General features: G+C 37.3%; 2 protein-coding genes across 4 annotated transcripts in view; one reads left to right on the top strand and one right to left on the bottom strand.

The window, feature by feature from the left end:
• The window catches only part of CNMD (chondromodulin), a 28,543-nt gene extending 26,792 nt beyond the window's left edge, over positions 1–1,751 (top strand). For 2 of the 3 annotated variants that reach the window (XM_004274543.4, XM_049701040.1), the window contains one exon: positions 1,212–1,751. In XM_004274543.4, coding sequence (XP_004274591.1) covers positions 1,212–1,427 — 216 coding nt within the window. In that variant the 3' untranslated portion in view covers positions 1,428–1,751. The remainder of the gene's footprint in view (positions 1–1,211) is intronic. The other variant, XM_012534747.3, reaches the window with a different exon arrangement.
• Positions 1,752–16,564: 14,813 nt separating this feature from the next.
• SUGT1 (SGT1 homolog, MIS12 kinetochore complex assembly cochaperone) overlaps positions 16,565–25,685 on the bottom strand; it is a 42,817-nt gene continuing 33,696 nt past the window's right edge. Inside the window, exon 13 of the mRNA XM_033436699.2 lies at positions 16,565–16,685. Within this exon, the coding sequence (XP_033292590.2) occupies positions 16,584–16,685 (102 nt within the window). The 3' untranslated portion in view covers positions 16,565–16,583. The remainder of the gene's footprint in view (positions 16,686–25,685) is intronic.

Genomic DNA, 25,685 nt, shown 5'->3' on the forward strand with positions numbered 1-25,685 from the left:
TAATGGCAGTGTGGTGCAGGAAAATGCTATCTTATTTTGGCAAGACATTCTAATGTATTTATGGGTGAAATGTCACAATGCCCTCAAGTCTCTTTAAATTTACTTCAGAATTTAAAATACTTAAAAAAAATCAAATTTGACAAAAGGTTGGCAATTGTCAAATCTAGATGTTTGGCACACAGTTTTCTCCACTTTCCAATACGTTGGAAATTTCTCATAATAGAAAGCACCCCCTCACACACACACACAGCAAAAAAAGTTGAATAAAGACTTTTTAAAAAGTATACCAGAAAGGTGATAGGGTTGCTTAAGTTCACTTAGCTCAAGCCTAACCTATGTTGGTGCTGCATCTCCCCAAGTTATTCTTCCAGGAAGGAGGCTTAAATTGAACAAAGAATTTACATGAATGATAAGGGCTTTTTGCCAGTGTAATTCAATGCCATATTAAAGAGGATATAGACTCTTTACCCCTAGAAATCCATGAAAAGGAAAACCAGATATTACATAACTTGGCAGGGGCACGTTTCTTCCAGTTCTGTGATCTCTCTTGCAGTGAAAATAGGGTTCTGTAGGTGACTTTTACTTCGATACGAGTTTGTATTTATGTAACTATAATGATGGCACATAGAAACTAGAAGATAAAGTTTAAGGTCTTGAAGTTTTACACCGTATGGTGTCTTCTTCTGAGTGTTACAGATCCTTATGTTGACACGAAGGCAGAAGCTAAGTGACCTGGCAGTGTTCTCAGCCAGTTCAAGTGGAATAGCAATCTGTTGTTAGCCTGGATCAATGAGTTTTAAAATGTGCTCCCCAGAGCCCTGGAAGCCATTACTACAAGAAGGCACCAGGGTGCCGCAGCAGTGGCAGAAACGACACTTTTGAATCACGCTCCCTGTTTTCCTATTTAAAACAAATTGAGTCACTAGTGAGTGGTAACCATGGCTCATTTAAGGCATGGAGAAACTTCACCATAACATTCAAAAAACAAAAAAAACCAAACCTTCCTGCCAGTGAGAGATTAGCTAGGATGGAAGTTCCCTGATGTTAGAAGGATTTCTGAATTATAAGGTTTAAAGATTGAAAACTCCTTACAGAAAATAATGCTGATTTCTGGTAGCAGTGAGACATTCAGGACCTTATTTTAAAATAACGTGGATGCTATAAACTTCTCATTATGAAGGAGACATAAATAATTCTCTTTTATTTCACAGCAGCAGGAAGGAGAAGGCATGACATTCGACCCTAGATTGGATCATGAAGGAATCTGCTGTATAGAATGCAGGCGGAGCTACACCCACTGCCAGAAGATCTGTGAACCACTGGGGGGCTATTATCCATGGCCTTATAATTACCAGGGTTGCCGTTCAGTCTGTAGAGTTGTCATGCCATGTAGCTGGTGGGTGGCCCGCATCTTGGGCATTGTGTGAAATCACTTCATATACCAGGTGCTGTAAAGAATTAACTCCAGAAACAACCAAAGTTTGAGGCATCTTGATGCTGAAGGGACCACAAAGTATTTTATATTCCATCTGAGCAATGTTATTCGAGACACTTAACAGAATATTTTTGAACTGCTTTACAGAACTTTATCCAGAATTGCAAATGTACTGAAAGGGTAGTTTAAGTCTAAAATATCATCATAATCCTTTTATTACTTGCTCTTTTTTGCTTTTCTTTGCCAGTAAGGCCTGCTTTTAAGACTTCCTTACCAAGCTATTTTGAAATAATCATGAAAAATTATTTACAATTTGTCAAAGATCTCAACTGTACACTTGAGTTCCTTTTAAATCGTCACTAAAACAATTGTCTTCTGTTGTTATTTGTACATAATTCCTCAGTTGTTCTTAACCTTTATTGTTCTTTCCCAGTCTTGCAAATGTGCCCCCAGAGTTCCTAGATAAAAACATAGACAGAAAAGGGAAAACAAGACATATAATGGCATCTGAGAGTGAACATAAGGCAGCTCATAGGAAGTTCTTTATCTATACTATGTGTTGGCATGTGATTAAGAGGTGGCTGCCCTGTTAACAGTCACCCCCAAGAAAAGAGAATTAGCAAGCGTTAGGATACAGAGGAAAAATGTAGGCGAAGGTAAATCAGACTTGTGGGGAAAGGACTTTCATTGACATTCTGAAAACCAGGTCTTCACACCCTTTCAGTCTGCTTTCAGAAAGTGGTCATTGGGCATGAAGCAGCATAATGATTTCTACCTTTGCAGTACAAATCAGGCTGCTGATGTAGTCCAGTTACCAATAAGTTACTCTCCTAGTAACAGGGCTGGCAGTGTGGCTTGACTGACACGGCTGAGGAGGAATGGCTTATGTATCTATAATGACATAAAGAATCTCAGGAACAAGGACTGTCTTTAAAAACTGAAATATTAGATCAGGAAGATGAGCAGGTATTTCATGTTTTTGACATTTTAGTTTTGACTCTCATAGTTTAAGAGATTAAGAACTTTCTTAAGGAAAATAAAATTTTCCAAAACAACACAAAGATTCAGAGATGAAAGGTCTTGATACCATGACAGTCCCATAGTCTATATACACCATACTACTGTATATCTAGTGCTGCCAATTTACATCTGTAAAGTCATACGGAATTTTTAAAACTTGGTTATCAGATGAACACTCATATACCTGCATTTAATGGAGTGTACAGCAAGCTAGTCTTTGGAGAAAAAAGGGATGAAGGAAAGATACACACTGAATTATATGTAATGATCACACTGTTCAGGCAGCAGCAACTTCCTACAGCTACAAATTTTACACGTTGAGTTTTCAAAATGGTTGTCACTCTACTAACTAAGCAAATAAGTGCCAATGGTTCGGCACACCATCTCCCACCTCACCACCCAGCAAACTGTATGTACTTGGTTCTGGAAATAAAAGGAAAAAAAAAAAGATTGAGCCAGTGATCCCACCCCACAAGAGCCTGTGGTCTAATGAGAGAACAGATAATTGGGATTCGGTACACCAAACGCCTTGATGAAGATGGGATCATTGGACTTCTTGGAGAAAGAATGCCTTCAATGGGTACTCAAGGATGAGCAGGAGAGCGCCGGGTGGTGAAAGGAAGGGCATTCCAGGCAGAGGGAATAGGTCAGGTAGAGGTGAGGTTGTATGGTTCGAGCAGGGAAACAGAGCATTCAGGCTGAGGTAGGCAATATCAAGATGGAAATGTAGGACTTCCCTGGTGGTCCAGTGGCTAAGAATCCTTGCTTCCACTGCAGGGGGCATAGGTTCGATTCCTGGTTGGGAAGATCCCACATACCACAAGGTGTGGCCCCCCCCCCCAAAAAAAAAAGGAAATGTAGGCAGGAGCTGTATCTTACTCATATTGCATGTTAATTGAATTTATTTGGGGATAAGGAATAGGAAACCAATGAAAGGTTTCCAGCAAGGAGGAGGCTGGTTTCCATTTTAGCTGGATCCCCTTGGTAGCTTTCCATGTGAGAACTGAAGAGATGCCAGACTTAGCGAGGAGGAGAGCATGTCATAGGGAAGGAAGGCTGCCTCTTGAAAAGGTGTTTCCTTTTCAAAGCACCACAATTAAATGAAATACAGGAGGTGTATTTACTTAATTTACTTAACAGAGAATGGAATTATGCTGTGTTATGAAAAGTCACTCAATACCCAAGGAAGTCAACTTAACATGAAAGGAAATGGATGTTTTAAGGGCAGAGGGGAAACTCAAGGTTGGATTAATCATAGGAATGACAAAAGAGACTCAAATTGTGTTCAATGAAGAAAACTGAAGGTCTACTTTGAAAGAGAAGAATCAAGCGTACAAAGGAAGAAATGTACTTTACAGAAGAGAGGACACTGCTGAATACAAACTTTTTGCAAACTGGTGCCAATCCCTAAATAACCTCTAACCAGGCCAGTCCAAAAGCTGCAAATGCTGCCCAGTTTGCTGTGCTGAATCTTGACTTGTCGTTTAATTAATTCTCAGTGGTGACATAAACCAATCCTAATGGACATCACAGGTTCGTTTTCAAGGTCCTAAGGTCCTAGTTTGACTCAGTAGTCTTGAATGTGACAGATGTTGCTGTGTCAGCACAGAGAGAAAATGAAGAAATGGTACTGCTGGGCTTCAGTAAGTGTTCTATGTTACATGAACATATCCCATGGAACAAACTTCCACTGCAATGTTAAAAACTTGTTTAACTTCATCCTCATACCTCCTTCCCACCATCACCTCAAATAACTGTTGACACTAAAAAAGTAAATATATTCAGAATAATCACTTAACCCACTCAACAGTTGTTCTTACACCAGATTTTATTACACTCCAAAATACAAGCTACATTTTTACAAAGTAGAAATTCCTTGTGTGAGTGGAATAATTTGTATTTCTGTATAAGCTGAATATGCTAATTTGCTTTATGAACATTTATTCTATAGAAGTGTCACATTTTTTTTAAGTTAACGGATTTACTGAGGGGAAAGGAGGGAGCTGACAAAAATCTACATGCACAGGATAGTCCTAGTAGCGTATGCAGACAGAAAGGTGCAAATTTGAGAGTCAGTGATGCAAACTTTAGCAAAAACAGTTTACAGGCAGAGTGAGTTTTGGTGTTTATAAAAGAAAGCTGAATTCCTTTTAAGGGCTTTGGTACATATATGCATGATCATATTTTATATGCATATACAGGTTTCACTTTGAAAAGCCCAGTATGTTAGAATCAAATTTACAAGACTAAGTTAGTGTTGACTGACCTTTAACAATAAAGGGACTCAACCACAGGTTTTATTTAAACTGCCTACACTCAAAAGTAATCAATTTACATACAATTTTTGGGTACTTACTGTGTAAAAGGTAAGTACATCTATATATACATTTATGCGTGTATAACCTGACCTAGCAAATATTTGCTAAGGTGTTTGGTTTACTGAACCTTTACCATGTCTTAATATTTTTTAAATCAAATACACAGGCGTCAGTCTTTATTAGGGTCTATGTTATCACCATAGAGTGATAAAGATAAGTAATGGTACTGGAAACAGTATACCTACAAAGCTATAAATAAATCACTAGGTTAAAACACCAAATTATTAAAAACCATTTTAAGTTCCTTTAAACAAATGAGCTTACTAATAACTTTACAGATATGTCATATTCCTGTTCTCTTTGTGCCTCTTCCTTTACAAATATTCTCTTCATATCAAATTTCTGTAATTGAATCAATCTTTTTCTCATCTGTAACATGGCTACAAAAATTTTAATAGCAATGAGATAGTTTGGAAGAAATAACCTCTATACACTTTTTCTTAAAACTAGCATTGTATTTGCAAACTTACTTGCAATACATTTTTTTTCAAAACATGATTTCTTTAGCTTCCTGTTCTTCAGCCTTTCAAAGGTGTGGATTACTTAATTACTAAAAATTTTCAACTACCTATATTCCATTAACCTAGACTATTATCCGTCTTTCTATAATGAATTTACTTTATACTGACATAGTCAAAGACCTGGAATAAACTTACCAAGCATAAATCTTCTCTTAGCAGGACATTAGCTGCAGGACACTAGCTGTCTATTTTACATTTGGTAGTGTTTATATGTCCACGCCACTCTCCCATTTCATCCCAGCTTACCCTTCCCCCTCCCCACGTCCTCAAGTCCATTTTCTATGTCTGCATCTTTATTCCTGTCCTGCCCCCTAGGTTTTTCAGAACCTTTTGTTTTTTTAGATTCCATATATATGTGTTAGCATACAGTATTTTTCTCTTTCTGACTTACTTCACTCTGTAAGACAGACTCTTGGTCCATCCACCTCACTACAAATAACTCAATTTCGTTTCTTTTTATGGCTGAGTAATATTCCATTGTATATATGTGCCAGATCTTCTTTATCCATTCATCTAGGACATTATGCTTTTAAAGGCAAGTGGTTTCTTTTCAACTAAAACCATATTCCTGCCTATTAGTTACTAAGGTAACTATACAACTACATAGTGAAAAAGATCTCCACTCCAGAAAGATCTCCCCAACATGTTCTACTCGACTTAATCCACCAGCACCACCATCATTTTTAATTCACTTAGCACCTAGGTGTAATCAGGCAACATCTGAGAATATTCCAGTCGCTAAAGAAATAGTGCCTTATCATCAATCAGTACTATCATATTCCATATATACTCCATGAATATTGACTCTTCTAATATTCTCTGCTCAGTTTTAGTAATATCTCAGCAATGATAAACTAGCATCTTGTCCAAATAGTCTCAATCTGTTTCACTTTCATTGAAAAAGATTTCCCTTCATCACGTGGTGTACCACTGTGGTTATATGGATTCAGTGACTTGTATCATAATGACCCTAAGGTTCTGATGACAGAGGAACAAAAATAATCATTAAGCATCTCTCCTCTGCCTTTACATCTATGTGAGAGGGCAACAAATTCTTCAAAAGAACAAGATCTCAAGTAGCTTTTTACTTTTTTCTAAAATTTTTCAGAAATAAGACATCAGAGATGATTAGTGCTAATAACCTCACTTTTTCTCTCACCTTTACTCTGCGAAATCATTTTTTTAAGGGCAAGGTCCCAGGTCACATACTTCAAAGTCACCAGGTCATGATAAACACAGATTTACTGGGCCCTATCACAAACCTACTGATTCAAAATCTCAGGAAGGAAACAGAGAAAGCCTACATTTTAAAAAAACAAGCTTCCCAGGTGAGGGTCACTCACCCTCAAGCTTGAGAACCACTATCTTATACAGAATATCTTCCCAATGCTGGCATTTTTAGTTGCCTGATATTTGAGACAACTGTCAGAAGATCAGTACAAGACTGGGGTAAATAAGTTTTATCCAAGTTAAATTCTGATTCTATCACCAACTAACTATCTGTGTGAGCTGAAGAACTCTTATGAAGAAAAAAGTGTATGAGAGTGCTCTGGAAAAAAATGCATTTGTAAAACCAGACAGTACTTAAGATTCATTCCAGCTCTAAAATTCTGATTTTATTTTTCTTTGTTTTGTCTCACGTTGACAAGGAATGGAATGCGAACACATGTGTAAGGGAGTACAGGTACCAAAGCGACTTCTAGTCTTGGCAGACGGCCCATAAAAACATGCCTGCTGATCTGATTTTGACAATTCTATTAAACATAAAATCCTATGCCACACTCATTAAGTCCCTGTCCACAACCAATCATGCTAATTAATCCAATTTTGTCTCAGCATCTAGTATGCTATAACCATACTTATATTCCAGAACAGGAAACAGCTTTGCTAAACACAGATTACACCTAAATGTGACATTATCTGTAATTTAATGTGTTAAAAGAACAGAAATAAATATTTCAATGAAGTACTGAACCTGAGGCCTTCGCCTATACCCACTAAATCATATACCACGACTCAAATTCATTCACATCGATACCATCAGGTGTTCAGAGCAAAACTCCACTGCAATCCCTGCTAGATCTATAAACTAAATTTGATTCGACCGTATATACACTTGATAAAAATCAGAACATTTTTAAAAAGGACGATAACCAGTAAAATTTTGACAGCACTGAGGACAACAGGACTCCACATTAAGCTGGGGCGAGCCCTGGCACTGGCTACCACCACGTCATCTCTACCACCTGCAAGGCCCCACGTGACTGAGGCCCCCACTGCCTCCACTCACTCAATCCCGACCCTCACCAAGTCGGCCCCAGCCCCACGGCCTTCCTAGCGCCCACGCACACCGAGGCCTGCACATCTGCTGCTCCTCCTGCTGGCGGTGCTCGGTCTCAGGAATCTCCACCGCTCCCTCTGCTTCCTTCGAGTCTGTACTGAGTTCCAGTCGGCTCCCTGAGTTCTCAATTGGTCTCCTATCTCAAATTTCAACCACCTACGGGCCTCTTCGCACGTGCAGTTTCCTCCCTTAGCACTTAACATCATCTAACATACATTCTGCTCATCTCCCCCGTAAGTTAGGCTTCATAAACGCAGGGCATCTGTTCACCAGTGTATCCCTAGTGTCCAGAGCAGTGTCTGGCACATACCTTGCACTCAACGCTGATGAATGAATGAATGGGTATCATACCATGAACATGTATTTGTCACTTATCTATATTATTCTATATATTATTCTATTACCAATATTAAAGTGAAAACCCAATCCAAAAAAAAAAGTATATGGCTTTTGAAAGACGGCAAAGGTATTGTTAAAAAAATAAAGTACGTAACCCTCACCGAAGAGGTTCATGTAGTATTCAGTAGCTCAAAATCTCTTTGGGGGTTTTCCAGAAAAAAAAATATGTACTAGTAAGCAGTCCAAATTTTTGCCTCCAGAAGTTGGTATGCTTATAAATGAAACTGCTCGACTCACTCTTAGTTTCCAGGCCTGTGCATATGCCCAAACCAATTCCGGGGTTTGTAAAACTCTGGCCTCCTTTACCCAAGTTCCTTGGGCTCAAAATTTCTTCTCAAAGGATGACTAACCTAATTAGAAAGTAAATTTCAGTCCTTTCTTTAAGGAAACACATATATTTTGGTTTTAAAACAATCAGCAGGGAATAAAAGCAATCTGAAAATTAAATGGCAACACAAAAAAATATGTTTTACATGGCTTTTGATTAGTTATATAATTGCTATTCCCTCTAGTGATGTAGATAACTGAATAACAAATTAGATTTAGCTCTCATGACCAGGGTTAAATATCTATTTTTAAATTACTATTCTATCTATATTGATGAATAAATAATTTCAAGGGCACATATTATAAACAAAGTACAGTTTTTAAAACTAATTCTTTAGTGTGCAACAAGAGTTTCAATACTTGAATGTCTACCATGTGAAAGGCACTGTGCTCGGCATCAAAGATCCAAAAATAAGTAAATAACAATGTAATGAAGTAGGACACACAGGGTAAAACAGACACCATGCAACTAACCCTAAAATTGGTTGAAACTCTGAGCGGTGCCTTAACAGATGCATCAACAAGGCACCTCCACCACAACACAGCTGGAGTGGCAGTGAATTCCTGCGGAGGGGATGGAAGGGGGGATTTAACAAGAGTATTCTAACTGAGGACACTTAAAAGAATGAAGAGAAGAAAATAAGGGCATTCCTCTGTGCAGCGTTAAGACCACCTACCAAATTCTGAAAGCTTCTCTATGCACCAGGTACTGCAGGTACAAAGTTCAAAGCCAGCCCCCTCGACCCTCCCCAAAGCAGCTCAGTCACGAGGGAAGAAATGAGTCAACTGTAGTGACTTGATAATGAACAAACTCTCAAACACGCTCACAGGACACTGTGGTTTTGGTCTGATTCTATCAAAGGATCTAATGGGTGCCTCAACCATAAGCAAATAACCCAATCCAACTGCTACAAAGCCAGTCATTGACAGAGTAGCACAAGATTCAACAGCTTTCCTGGAGGTGGCATATGAACTTAGTTTTGACACATCAATAGGAAACTGAAGCTTTCCAGGTCGGATGGAAGAAGGAATAAAAATACATGGGATGTTCAGACAGAGCAGAGGCCTGCAAACTAAAAAGAAGAACATGCGATAGAGTCTTTATGTGCCACACAAAGGCTAAAATATTCACTATACGGCCCTTTACATGGAAAGTATGCAAACCCCTAAACAGACTATCCTGTGTGCCTGGAGCTTAGGTACACCGTGAACCAGTGACAGATACAGCTAAAAACACGGCTGAGGCTGCCCTTGAAGAGCAGCTAAGTCAGATTTGTTACCTTCCTTTTAGGAATTCTACTACTCGACAGCACTGGGAAAAAAAATCAAGGACTTACACTAAGTGACAATTATTGGTCACATACTTTTGAGCCAGGACTTAGTTAAGTCCTCACAGTCCTGACAGGTAATTATCATCTAGTGTTAGAGATGAGAAAAATAATTCAGAAGGGTTAAGTCACTTGTCCTCAAAACACACCATTATTAACATATCAAAACTGGGATTTTAAGATTCCAAATTCACGTGTTAGTGTCCTTTCTGCTATGAGACCATTACCTCTGTGGTAGTCGAAATAAATTGATCATTTTGCAACTAATAAGTAGCAAAATAGTAGTAATTCCAAGGAAATACTCAATTTCTTAGCATATTTCACAGGCACTAAGTTAAGCTAGCTAACTTAGGAAAGTGTTCATTTGTAGCCAATTAGGTCACAGAAAAGGTCAATGTTCGAGTACAAATGAGTGACAAAAAGCGGTAGTTGGGAGAGAAGACCCCCAAACTTGAATGTATAGTACTAGTGTCTATATACAAAGGACTGCACATATTTTTTGCTCTCCACTGTTTGAGGGGCAGGAAGCAGGGTAGAGAGGGAATAGACTGATGAACTCTTGTAAATAAACTATCAGTTTCTCTACACTGATGGAAGTAACAGGACAGAATCTGTGGTTTACAAGTAGCATGATTTTGCGACTTGTTTTTATAAGCCCTAATAGTTTTACTGTCTTGAATTTAAGTTAAAATGGAATTAAAATCAAAGAACTTCTGAAAGGAAGTCCCTTAACATTCTACATATAGTTTGTGTGTTCTGGCACCACTATACTTTATGATTCCTTTTTTTAAAATTAATTAACTTATTTTATGCCTGCGTTAGGCCTTTGTTGCTGCTTGCGGGCTTTTTCTAGCTGCAGCGAGTGGGGGCTACTCTTCGATGCTGTGCACGGGCTTCAGTAGTTGTGGCACACAGGCTCTAGAGCACAGGCTCGGTAGTTGTGGCGCACGGGCTCAGTTGCTCCGTGGCATGTGGGATCTTCCCAGACCAGGGCTCGAACCCGTGTCCCCTGCATGGGCAGGTGGATTCTCAACCACAGTGCCACCACGGAAGTTCCTACTTTATGATTCTTTTTAAAGTACTGCTGACAATACTTGCATATTTAAGCTCTGCTTAGGTAAATTAAAATAACTACTCATTCAAAATAAAAGCTTTTCTGCGAACTTTTATGCTCTCACTGTAATTTTTTAAATTATACTAATGATTTTTAAGCAGCTGATATACTTTCCTCAGACAGAATCCTGAATCTTGAAGGACTGAACTTCGAACAAAAAGGCTTTCTACAGTATTTAAAACTCGCAGCCTAAATGCATATACATTAAGCACTGCTCTCTGCACTTTACATATACAGGTACATGTAACTCTATTCAAAAACTTTGGAGCCAGATGTGTTTCTGAATTCAGGATTTTGAATTTTAGAATTTAGTATAGATATACTATTGATTTTTTAATAACCTCAGCAGGATCTGTGGTAGCACTGTTATTAAACAAATTAATACTTCTGCAGGAAAATATGACTATTCAAACTGCAAGTTTAGGACAGGTTTTTGTTTTTTTTAACCACTGAGTCACACACACACAAATCTAGTTTTTAGAGCCCTCTGGATGAGGATAAATAATTGTAGAACTGTATTAACACATTCAACTCACATACGTCCATGAGGTGGGTATATTAGCCCAATTTAGATAGGAAAACTGAGGCACAGAGACATTAACTACCTGCCCACTGTCACACAGCTAGTAAGCGGTGTAGCCAGGATTGATCTCAAGCAGGCTGTCTTCTGAGTCCAGCATTTAACTACTATGCAATATTGCCTTTTAATGCACTTAACAGAGCATCAAGCACACAGTATGTATAACAGTTTACTATTACTTAGAGCTTTTGCAGTTGCACTGTAGAGCATGGTTTTTAAAAGCCCATACACAAGCACTGAAGATTATCTTCCTTACTCCTTTTTGATAGGTAAAAATTGCTTTTGGGCCAAGAGTACTGTTTTTGAAACATCTTTTGTATAACTGAATCCTATAAGAGAAAATAAAGTCAACGAGCTATGTATGAGAAGTCTCAATGCAAAAATAAGAATTAAAAAATCAAATTTGAAGGCACAGCAAAGGTAACATTTAGAAGACTCCAGACAAGGCAAAATTCAGAATATACATAAAATGTTCACATGATTGGAACAAAGGGACTAAACCTGAATCGTTCCAATTTTATTGAAGAAATCAGTGATACCCTGATCCTAATACATGTATCTAGATAGGAAAAAAAAAAAACCTTGAAACAATTTTAGTATTTGAACAAGGAAAACTAGTGTGAGAGCTCCCAAGTTTAAAGAACAAGAATTTGACCAGGATGATGTGCCAGTCTTCTTTCACCTGTAACAGTTCTAAGCGTATCTTGTTTCTCTGTAATTATCTGCATTTGAGAAAAACAAAACCTTCAACGCAAGTCAAGACTACTTGCTTGTATTACCTTTACAAGAGGCCAGAGATCTGGACTCCTAATAAGCTTTCCTACTTATGAAACTGATGATAACATTCTGATCTTTAAGAAATGTACTTCCCAGCTCATGTACAAGAATTAAAAAATTCAACTTGCACATCCTCTGCTTCATTGTGAGACAGCTGATTAATTAATAAAAATCACTCGTCCACCCAATTCATTCAGTTGTTAAAAGCATGGGAACTGAATTCTGACAGGCCTCGGTTCAAATCCCAGGTCCATCACTTATCAGTGGACTGAACTAGGCAAAGAACTTAACTTGGGCCTCATTTTTTATCTGAAATGACAGGATGCTATCATTACCTCACAAGGCTGTTATAAACGAGGTAGTACATATAAAGCACACCTGGCCCATAAAAAGCACTAGTACAGAATAGCTATCACTGTTATTGCCTGCATGGGCTAGCAATGTGTATGATTTTAGCTGATTTGGGGGATAAGTTTACTGAGGTAGGAAGAGAGGCTAAGAGTTAAATTAATTTCAGAAGTAAATCACAAATGTGGCACCAAATAGTAACACTTTTGAGTAAAGCAGTATCTCCAACTTACCCACCAGTACCCAATGTTTCCAAAATAAAATCTCTTGATACGTGTAAAATGGTCTTACAAGAGAATATGCGTAGTTGGAGACAAAATAAACCAGATCAATGTTGAAGATCCCCCTTATTTAAAACTATACATGACTCTTCCTGGCACAGAAACCATTACTTTGTCCTTTTAGCTTTTATTATTTCCTCTCCCTGGTTCCTCCAAGGCAGAGATAACAGATATCCATATGCTGTTATGGATGCTAAAATATGGGGCTAAAATAGCAGGTAAGAGTGTCAAGGTAAACTTCTTTACAGCTAGCTGGTTACAAAAAAAAAAAAAAAGTGGCTCTAGTAACAAACACCACGTAACACCCAGAAAAGTTCTACCTATTTTTGGAAATATCAGTAATAGCTACAAGTCAGAGACATGCACACTAACCTGGACAAGGAAGATCCCAATAAAATTGAAGTGCACTAAGCAGATCAGATGGTCAATTAATAGGCAATACTGCTCTGGGCCAGTGATGTATTTCTCAGATCAACGACCTAATCTGATATGTAGATAATTGGGGAAGGAGAAAAGGTAAAATGGGAAAGGATAGCCAAAACACATTTCAGTAGTGAACTAAATTAAAATGTCTATCTAAACTATTCATAATAGCATAGTGACATAGCTTCATTTTATTTTTATTTATTTATTTATTTATTTATTTATGGCTGTGCTGGGTCTTTGTTGCTGCGTGCAGGCTTTCTCTATTTGTGGTGAGCAGGGGCTACTCTTCATTGGACTGCGCAGGCTTCTCACTGTGGTGGCTTCTCTTGTTGCAGAGCATGGGCTCTAGGTGTGCGCGCCTCAGCAGTTGTGGCTCGTGGGCTCTAGAGCACAGGCTCAGTAGTTGTGGTGCAAGGGCTTAGTTGCTCTGCGGCAAGTGGGATCTTCCCGGACCAGGGCTCGAACCCGTGTCCCCTGCAATGGCAGGTGGATTCTTAACCACTGTGCCACGAGGGAAGCCCATAGCTTCATTTTAAATGTTTATTTGAAATTTATCTAAAAAATTTATCTAGGACAGGTCAATTATTTTCTCCCTGTCCTATATAGTTAGCCTGCTAAGAAAATAAAAGTTTTTCCAGACTCAAGGAGACAATAACAATTCAATGTTCTGCAGTTAGTGAATATCTCAAATCAAAGGAATGGAAATTTTGGGGCTGGGGATGGAGTGCGGGAGAACTGTAGTTATTAGTGCAAACCATCCTTTTCTTCCATTCCATATAAAGATAGAAAAAAATGTATTCCAAGACTGAACCTCAAAAAGGAAAATAAATACTAAGAGAAAAATGTACATTCTAAAGAAACAAAAGGGTAACTAGAGCACAAAGAGAACCAAGATTTGAGAACTGAAAATGGGAGTCTAGGGGAGTTCCCTGGTAGCCTAGTGGTTAGGATTCTGGGCTTTCACTGCCATGACCCGGGTTCAATCCCTGGTGGGGGAACTGAGATCCTGAAAGCCATGTGGGAGAAGGGGGGAAGGGAGGAAGGGGGGAAGGGGGCAGGGAAGGAGGGAGGAAGGAAATGGGAGTCTAGAAAGAAAGTGGAACCAATTAATAGCCAAGCTGAGATAGCAGAGAATAAAGATAAAGGCTCAAAATGAAGTTTTTTAACTTTCTGGACTCACAATTTTTCATTGTCTAGAATGGTGAAAGAGAAGCAGTACTTTAGAGTGGTCCTTTAGGGCAAGCAGTCTAATCTACTTCTCAAAATTCCCTTCTTTACCCATAAACCTATTGTATTTAGACAAGGTAACATTGTAATATAACATAGTCATGTATATTAGGAACTCCATTTGGCTCAGCAAAATCCTGAATCAGACATCCTTAAGCAAATCTAGACAACAGATAAACACACTTTAGACAGTGTATCCTTTAAAATAAAAGCAAAACTAGTACTAGAACCTTTTTAAAAAAACCCAACTTCTATTATAATAGTGTCATTCCTAAGAAAGAAAAAAGTTGCTTTTAAGAGGCAAAAATGCTTCCTTATTTAGAATCATGGACTTTTAATTAAACTTTAAGACCCTATGGATTTGCAGATAAAGGAACTAATAAAACATAGGAAGGCTGCAAACCTGTTAAAGATTTTAAAGCTAGTGGGTGGCAGAGACTTGCTAGAGCCAGGAGTCTCGTCTCTGGGGTATGCCCCTGACTTACCATCTCTGTAGAAGAGCCTCCCTACCCCTGGGGACTAACGGTACTGAGAAAACTTAACATAATCACTATCTTGTTTCCTAAGGAGAAAATTTTAGAAATTCATACATGCAAGAACTTAATTTTGCCTTTTCCTTCAGTGTTCAAGATCAAAAAAAGTAGCCTGTAACTCTAAGTGGGCAGAAGGACAAGTGAAAACCCCTACATGCATAAACAAGCAGTAACAGCAAGTCTGGGCGTGATCTGGTATCACCCCACCACTTTTTCCTTATGAACTCCCCTACACATGTCAAATGCCTAGAAGGAAGAGGCTGAATTCCCAGTCTTTTTGGAGACGGCGGCTAATTTGCGCCCCATTTACCCTATCCTCAGCTATGAGGGTATAGAGTACTTCCTTGCCACAAAATGTTAGTGAGACCTAATAGACACCACCCTCTATGGTTCCGAAATTACAATAAGGAATCACACCTACAGGTCATCCATGGCCTTTGCTTTATAACAGCTTAGACTGTCAATAGTTTTAATCACAGAACATTTAATCACAGATAGATATTTTTTCTATCTCAAAACTGTATTTGTAGTAAGTTCACCATTCAACATTCATAAGTCCTTCCTGAATGTTAATTTTCTCTCTCTGCTAGATTATAAAGTCTTTGAAGCCAACGATCATGTCTTTTAGTTTTTGTATTCCCATGGTTATCTATTTATTCTATGAACAGAATAGATACTAAATGTATACATATTACTCTCTCAGTAGCTGCCCTAAACCACCAAAAGCATGGGGCTATAAGAAGAGAGATTTTCTAATAAAGAAAAAAAGAAGAAAAAAACCCAAACCAAACCACCAGTCTTGTAATTTCAGGAATCCTGCTGTGGCAGAAGCAGCAAGAAGTGGAGCTGGGCTCTCCTAAATTACTGTTTGACCCCGCTTCACAGATTAGCCTTCAGTACAGTTAAATTTGCAGCATGATAAACTCAGGTGTCAATGTTTTATACAGGAATTTGAAGGGTAAGGACCAAAATTCTCAGTGCAATTACAAATACTTCCCATAAAAATAATCAAATGGGAATCCCCTGTGATAAATAATTTCTCAAAGTTTTCATTAAAAACTTAAGAAAAAGGTAAATAAACCAAACTTCTTCATAGAAAAATTGTATTTACAACTCCATTCAAAAGCAGTTTTTAAAAGCAAACAATTTAACACTGAAATTGAGAAATCTATGCTCACCCAAAGTTGCCACATCTCATAAATTATTAACAGAATACTGCATCAAAAATAAGGCAATAACCCAAGATATCCCATTAACAATTTCTCCACTCCCACAACTAGGAAGAATTAATCTATCTAGTAGCAAATGATATTTCATTCCGTTTCAGCATATCTGAAGTCCTTAAGGGCAAAAGTGATAAAACATGATCTTCATTCTTCATTAGACTCTTAGAACACTTGAAGGAAAATAATTTCTAAAGCACAAAGAGGTAAAGAGGTATAATCCTTTAAAAAGATGTACTCAGTGTTCAAAATTCAAGAATGCAGTATTAATACACAATGGGCGTTAGCTGAACATACGCAATACAGTGACAGCAAATTAATTTATTTAGTACTTTTTCCATTCCATATCATCAGGAGGATTGATTTCAACTTTCCTTTTACCTACATCAGACCAGTTGGTACTCAAAACTGTACCACCAGACTCCATCTGCAATAAAAAATAAAAATAGATTAATTATTGGCCCATGTAATCAAAACAGAATATTTTTCTAAAAACAGTCCAAGCACAGAGTCCCCAATATAAGCTATGTTTGGCTCAATATACACAAGACAATATTCTGTTTTAACCTTAGGCTTTCCAGATAAGTTACCATATCATGTAAAAATCTGAAAAGGAAACTCTAGTTAGGTAGGAGGACCATGTCCACACACACTGCCATATAAAGCACATGTCTCCCTGCTAATCAGCACAGAGGTATATGTGGAAAAACCACCTTCAGATGAAAATATTGGGTTGGCCAAAAAGTCCCTTCAGTTTTAAAGTAAAAATAAAAGACACATTTTTCATTTTCACCAAGAACTTTATTGAACAACGTATTCACCATTTTGTTCCCCTACTTTCTGCCATTTTTCAGGCAACCTCATAATTCCATCTTCTCAAAACTTATCTTTTTGAGCAAAGAATTGTTCCAGGTGCCTTTTGCAGTCTTCCAGGGAATTGAAATTTTTCCATTAAGAGAATTTTGTAAAGACCGAAATACATGGAAATCCAAGGGTACAATAATCTGGTGAATACAGTGGATGAATGGGAACTTCTCAGCCAAGCTGTAACAGTTTTTGCCTGGTCATCAAAGAAACATGTCGTCTCGTGTTATCCTGATGGAAGATTATGCATTTTCTGTTGACTAATTCTGAACGCTTTTCATTAAGTGCTGCTTTCAGATCATCTAACTGGGAGCAGTACTTGTTGAAATCAATTGTTTGCTTTTCCAAAAGTAGCTCATAATAGAGGACTCCCTTCCAATCTCACCATATACACAACATCACCTTCTCTGGATGAAGACTGGCCTTTGGTGTGGTTGGTGGTGGTTCATTTTGCTTGCCCCACAAGCGAAATATTGTTCCACAATATTGTACAGCATCCACTTTTCATTGCCCATCACAATTTGTTTCAAAAATGGAACGTTTTCATTACGTTTAAGTAGAGAATCACATGCGCAAATACAGTCAAGGTTTTTTTCACTTAACTTATGTGGAACCCAAACATCAAAGCGATTAACATAACCAAGCTGGTGCAAATGATTTTCAACGCTTGATTTAGATATTTTGAGTATGTCGGGTATCTCCCGCATGGTATAACATTGACTGTTCTCAATTAATGTCTCGATTTGACCGCTATCAACTTCAACTGGTCTACCCAACCATGGAGCATCGTCCAGTGAGAAATCTCCAGTACGAAACTTCACAAACCACTTTTGATCAGTCACAGCACCTTCTCCATACACTGCACAAATCTGTTTTTGTGTTTCAGTTGCGTTTTTACCTTTCTTGAAATAATAAAGCATAATATGCAGAAAATGTTGCTTTTTTCCTTCCATCTTCAATATTAAAATAGCTACAAAAAATTCACTAATTTTGATAAGTTTTAAAAAAATGCACCCTGATATGACAGCTGTCACAATACAATCTAACAAAATTGTTTCGAATGAAGCTAAAGACAACTAAGCACTACTAGAGCCATCTTACTGGGGAAACCTAACGAACTTTTTGGCCAACCCAATGAAATTGGCTCCCAAAGAAAACGCTAATGTAATCTCTTTTGCTGAGCACAGTGAAGACTTTGCGAAGTAAACTCTTTCTAGTTGGAGAGAACTTTAAGAGCCCCTTCTTAATGTTCTCTCTCTGTCAAATGTACACAAGTGTATGCTGGAATTATTTTTAAATCAAGGTACATACATACACAGACACATAAAGTTAGTGTCTCAGTAAAGCACTGGTCATCTATTTACTACCCACTGAATATAACACCTACTAACAAACCTAGCATATTCATAAATACATTTAAAAAATAAAGCTGTAACTGTTAATGCAATAAAAATTCATTGATTTGGATCACAGCAAAGAACAGAAAATTGTTAAAATCTAAACATTTGAAAATAATCAGCTATGTTACTGGTGAATGTATAAAGTTACATATGCTACCATTACACTGGAGCCTCAAAATAATCCCAATGCCCCACACTCTCTACCAAGCTCCTTTCCATGGGTTCCTTTGTACGGGATGCTCTCCTCTGTCCCGGTTCTTTTTATGTCTTTAGTTATCCTCCAAACATGACATGTCACCATCTCTCTGTGGCCTTCTTTGACCCTAGTCAGGACTCTAGCTACTCTTGTAGGACTTGTCTATGACACTGCACTGATAAAATTTTACGAATCTGCCTTCTCATACCTGCTTCCCACCCGTGGCTCCAAACTAAAGCTGAGAGTTTCTAAAAGGAAAGAAACATATTTTACCAATACTTATATCCTAGATCTAAGTGCAGTAGCCTGGCACACAGTAGGCTGCGAATAAAATACTGAAAAAAATGGGACAAGTTTATATAATAACTACTCCTAAGAGAACTAAACGAAGCAGATTTAATTTATAATCTGATCATATTTGCTGATGACATTTATTTTCCCCTTTCTTCTTATGGACTGCAGTGCAACGGAGCACTTCCATGATTATTCTGTATATGTTGATCTTTTTGCCCAATTAGACAGAGAGATCAGAGATAAGATAGAGTCTGTTTCTTTGTACAGGCAGACCTCGTTTTATTGTGCTTCACTTTACTGCACTTTGCAGATACTGCATTTTTTACAAACTGAAGATTTGTGGCAACCCTGCATAAAGTGAATCTATTGACATCATTCTTCCAACAGCATGTGCTCACTTCATGTCTGTCACATTTTGATAACTCTCTTGTATCTCAAACTTTTTCACTGTTATTATCTTTGTTATGGGGATGTGTGATCAGTGATCTTTGATGTTACTACTGCAAAAAACTATGACTTGCTGAAGACTGAGATGATAAAGCTAGCATATTTTAGCAATAAAGAATTTTTAAATTAAGGTACATGCATTATTTTTTAGACATAATGTTATTACACACTCAGTAGACTACAGCATAGTGTAAACATAACTTTCATATGTACTGAGAAACCAAAAAAGTGTGACTCACTTTATTGCAAAATTTGCTTTATGATGGTGGTCTAGAACTGAACCCACAGTTCTCCAAGGTATGCCTGTATTCCCCCACAAAGACAGAAGCAAGCCCTTGGCATGTTCCAGGTCAATGCTGCCAAACAGATGGCTTATTTTATGCATACGTATGGTTCAGTTACACTTAGCAAAGTTTCTGTATGAAAATGGACACAGATTCTCTAATATAACTTTGAAATCTCACACACTATTTTGTCCAGAAGTTCTTAAAAGTCAACACTGAAACTGATTTCAGGGAATTCCCTGGCGGTCCAGTGGTTAGGACTCCACGTACCCACTGCAGGGGGCACACATTCAATCCCTGGTGGGGGAACTAAGAGCCTGCAAGCTGCACAGCGTGGCAAAACAAACTAACAAAACCCTGATTTCTCCTTTTGGAGGCATTAAGTGAGTGTACTTTTTCCTAGTCTTCCCACTAAGTACAACTAAAAACCTTGTATGTTATATAAATAACAAATATAAGACAACTCTAAAAGGTGAAAAGAAGACAAATCAGCTAGGGACCTTGGGACCCAAGGAACAACACGGTGGTGAGTTCTTTGGGTTTTCTTTTTGCCTTATGTTTTCCAAGAGCTGGAACTGAAGAGGCTGGAAATGCCAAAGGGTGCAAACAAAAAAAGCCCCAACAAAAGCCTTATTTCTCTAGCCAATGGACAAAGACAAACAGAAAGAGAGAAAACTTTTAGACAATAATCACTCTAGCTAAACACCACAGTAAAAAACCGTGGTCCCATCCCCACCCAGGCCAGTGAAGGCTGAATGAAGAGCCTAAACTTCCACCCATGCTATGCTATCACAAACCGGCCTCCTCTGTTGCCTGTGGTGTCAGTGGAAACCACGTGGGGAGCTAGAATTCCTACCTATTCCCAGCAGTAACAAGGAGATGTCCTGGGGTGTCAACGGAGGTAGAGTGGGGTACCTGGATTTCTACCTCCACCTGGCAATAGTGAGGTAGTGACTTCCCTTCCTTTGCCAGAGGGGTTGTCAGAGAAAGCCATCTAAGACAGATGGTTTAAATAAGATCCAGAGTCTTGTAACATGAAAATGTCCAGATTTCAACTGAATATCACTTGGCACTGGTGAAAAACACCAAGAACCAGGAAGATTTCAGATTATATGTTTAAAAAGAGAAGACAATCAATAGATGCTAACACAGAGATGAAAGAGATGTTAAAATTATCTGACACATTTTTAAAGCAGTCAGGGTAAAAATGCTTCAACAAGAATTATGAACTAGCTTGAAACAAATGAAAAAAATAGAAAACCTCAGTAAAGAAACAGAAGACATAAAGAAGAACCAAATGAAAGTTTTATAATTGAAAAATACACTTGAAATAAAAACGTCAGTGAATGGGCTCAAGAGCAGAATAGAGAGAATAGAGCAAAGAATCAGTGAACCAGAAAACAGAACAATATAAATCACCCAATCTGAATGACAGAGACAAAACAGAGATAAAATGAACGGTTCTCAGGAATGTATAGTACTGTAACAAAATATCCAATACCTGTGTCATTGGGTTCCAGGAAGAAGAAAACAAAGAAGGAAGGTCTGAAAAAGTACTCAATGGTATAATGAATGAAAAGATCCCAAATTTGGCAAAAGACATAAACCTATAGATACAAGAAACTGAGTAAATCCCAACCAGTATAAACCCAAAGAAATCCTTGTCAATAGAAAGAATCTGTTATGGACAGATCTACTCTGAAAGAATGCCCAAAGGAAGTTCTCCAAACAGAAGGAGGGACTTCCCTGGTGGTCCAGTGGTTAAGAATCCGCCTTCCAGTGCGGGGAACACGGGTTCAATCCCTGGTCAGGGAACTAAGCCTGTGTGCGGCCAACTACTGAGCATGTGGGGCACAACTAGAGAGCCAGCATGCCTCAACTACAGAGCCCACGTGCCACAACTACTGAGCCTGAGCACCACAACTAGAGAGAAGCCCACATGCCGCAATGAGGAGCTCAAAAGCCACAGTGGAGGATCCTGCATGCTGCAACTAAGACCTGATGCAGCCAAAAATAAAATGAATAAATAAATATTTTTTTAAAAAATGAGAGGAGACAATGTGTTCAGGAGTTTAAAAAGAAAAAAAAAAGAAACAAACAATGGAAACCTGAAAGTCAGAAAGGAAGAAAGAAAAAGGTCACAATATAGATAAATGCAATAGAGTTTGCTTTTCCTCTACATTTTCTAAATTATTACACTGTATGATGTGGTTTCTAAACATATATAGAAGAATTCTTTAAGAAAATTATAAATGAGAAAAAGTAAAAGGACATAAAGGGAGGTAAGGTTTCTATACGTCATTCAGTGTCAAAAAAAATAACACCAGTAGACTATGATAAACTAAGTATAATATAGCTAATATAAAATTTAGAGCAACCAAAGATACACTACAAAACACTATAGATAAATCAAGATGAAATTCTAAAAACTGTTCAAGTACCCATAGGAAGGCAGGAAAAACAAATACAGAACAGAAAACTTACATGGTAGACATAAGTAAGTCCTAATGTACCAATAATTACATTAAAAGTTAAGTGGTCCAAATGCATCAATTAAAAGAGACTGGCAGAATAAATTAAAAAAAACATGACCCAACATGCTGTCTAAAAGAAATTCACTTTAAATATGACTTAGAAATCTGAAAAAGAATGAATATATATAAGTGAATCACTTTGCTGTACACCTGAAACTAACACAACACTGTAAATCAACTATACTCCAATAAAATTGTTAAAATAAAATTAAAAATGTTTAAAAAACGACTTAGGCAGGTTGAAAGTAAAAGGACGCAACAAGATATATCATGCAAAAATTAACCAAAAGACATAAGAATCAGCTATATTAACATCAAAGCAAAGAAAATTACCAGAGCTAGAGAATGACATTATATAATGATAAAAAGGTCAATCCACCATGAAAATACAGCAATCCTAAATGCATATGAACCAAACAACAGAGCTGCAAAATATGTGAAGCAAAAATTGACAGAACTTAAAGGTGAAATCAATAAATCCACAATTATAGCTGAAGACCCTCTCTCAATCAGTAGAACAGTAAGACAGAAAATCAACAAGAGTATCAATCAACAGGATCTAAGTGACGTTTATAGAACACTCCATTCAACAAGAGCAGAATATACATGCTTTTCAAGTGGAATATATACTTAGGATAAGAAGTCTCAAGTGAAATCAAAATATATACTGAACTGAATAAAAATGAAAAAGTAACATCAAAATTTGTGGAAGACAGCTGAATTCTTCTGAGAGGGAAATTTATAGCATAAACACATATAACAGAAAAAAGAAAAAGGGTCAAATCAATAATCTAAGTTCATATCCACAGAACCTATTAAAAAAAGAATAACAAAATAAACCCAAAGTAAGCATAAGGAAGAAAATAATTAAAAGCAGAAATAAATGAAATTTAGAACAAAAAAAATAGGAGGAAAAATTTAAGATCAACAAAAAGCTGATTCTTTGGGGGAAAAAAAGTAAATAAAATTGACAAACCCTAGCAAGACAAAGGAAAAAAAAAAAGACACAAATTACCATTATAGGAATGAAATGGGTTATCACTACAGACCCTGCAGTCATCAAAAGACCCTGCAGTTCCCTTCAAAGTTGAAGGGAACCCTACCAACACTAACAACTTCAACGGACCAATTCCTCAAAAACAAACTACCACAAGTCACTCAATATGAAATAGACAACCTGAAGAGTCCTACAAGCTACTGGGATAATGAAATTCATAATTTAAAATCTCCCAAATAAAGAAGTATCAAGGCCTAGATGGCTTCATTGGTTTAAATAATCTTTAAAGACAACACTAATTCTACAAATACCCTCCCCCCAAAAAAGAAGAGGATGGAGCACTTCCCAATCCATTCTATGACGTATTACCCTGATACCAAAACCAGAAAAAGCACCAAAAAAGAATACTGTAGACCAACATGCCTCATAAATATAGACACAAAAATGCTTAAAGTATTTAAAAATAGAATTGAGTAATATATAAAAAGAATTATACACTATGACCAACTGGGGTTTATCCCAGGGATGCAAAGCTGGTTCAACAGTAGAACAGCAGAAATCAATCATATTAATCACATAAAATCACCACTTTGACAAATTAAAGAAAAAAAATCACCTAATCATATTGACCACATGCAGAAATATTGCAGAAAAAGTATTTGACAAGTCAACAGCCATTCATGATAAAAATCTCAGAAAAAAAGAAATAGAGCAAAACTTTCTTAATTTGATAAGCATCTACAAAAACCTACAGCTAACATTATACTTAATGGTGAAAGACTGAATGGTTTTTCTCTTAAGATGGAGAACAAGGCATCGGTGTCTACTCTCACCAATCTTATTCAACATAGTGCTGGAAGTTCTAGCCAATAAAAGGAAATAAAGGGCACACATATTGGAAAGGAAGAAATTAAACTGTCCCTATCTGAAATACCTCCTTAGGTAGGTTTATTCCTAGGTATTTTATTCTTTTTGTTGCAATGGTGAATGGAATTGTTTCTATAATTTCTCTTTCTGATCTTTTGTTGTTAGTGTATAGGAATTGCAAGAGATTAAACTGTCCCTATTTGAAGATACGATTGTCTACATAGAAAATCACAAGGAATCACAAAGAATCTACCAAAAAAAATCTCCTAGAACCAGTAAGTGAGTTCAACGAGGTAAATACAAGATAAATACAAGATAAACATTAAAAACAAAACAAAAAACCCCCTGTATTTCTAGATACTAACAACAAACACATGGATGCCAAAATTAAACATATAATACCATTTATAATCACTCAAAAAAAAGAACCCAATACTTAGGTATATCTAGTAAAACACACAACTACTGAAGCCCACGCACCTAGAGCCCATGCTCCACAACAAGAGAAGCCACTGCAATGAGAAGCCTGCGCACCTCAATGAAGAGAAACCCCCGCTAGCCGCAACTAGAGAAAGCCCACGCGCAGCAATGAAGAGCCAATGCAGCCAAAAAAAATAAATAAACAAATAAATAAAAAAGAAATGTTCTCTATCTTAACTGTCAATATCATGGTTGTAATATTATAATTCTGCAAGACGCTTCTACTGGGGAAAACTGTAAAGGATATAAGGGATCTCTATTACTTCTTCCAACTGCATGTGAGTCTACAATTATCTCAAAATAAAAAGTTTAATTAAAAACAATTTTTTAAGGCAATAGTGAAAAGCATAATCATGATCAGTTACCACTTGGTAACTTACATGGAATATCTGAGCCACAAACACACTTATTACCTATATGTTAATTTTAATTATTAAATATTAACTTTAACTTTCTACTGTAAATATCAACACCTTAAAAGAAGACAGTGACATTTCCAGAGCTACGGGTAAAAGTCAAATGATTACAGCTTCAAGCAAAATCTACATGGTTCTATAGTGATGACTAGTCATTAAAATCTCAGAACTTGATGCCTAATTCAGGTGGTATTCATGCCCTGGCAAAAAGCCTGAATTTTCTTAATCAATACAGAATTATTAACAAACCAATGAATAATTAATGTGCACCTTCTACTTGGCAAACACTGTTCTGGAAGTTTCCCTTCTATATTCTTCATCTGACACTGAGATTATACATGATACCAGAAGGTAAACACCGGAAGCTCACTCAGCTATTGTGATAAATCCAACTGGAATAACTCCATATCATCCACTCACTATAACCTTGGTATTTCTTAAGACTTCCAAGTTCTAACTCCCTGATGAAAAAATTTATTTGGAAGATACCATTTGTTTCTTACCTCCTCCACAAGTTCCCAACTTCCTCAGTAATTACTCTAAGTTTAGAGCAAGAACAAATGTTCAGACAAAGTCCATTCAAAATGGTCTCCCAACTACAGTACATGCAATCTGATCTCAAATTACATACTTATTTTTTTTAATTTG

Source organism: Orcinus orca, chromosome 18, assembly GCF_937001465.1.
Source record: "Orcinus orca chromosome 18, mOrcOrc1.1, whole genome shotgun sequence".
Taxonomy (NCBI): domain Eukaryota; kingdom Metazoa; phylum Chordata; class Mammalia; order Artiodactyla; family Delphinidae; genus Orcinus; species Orcinus orca.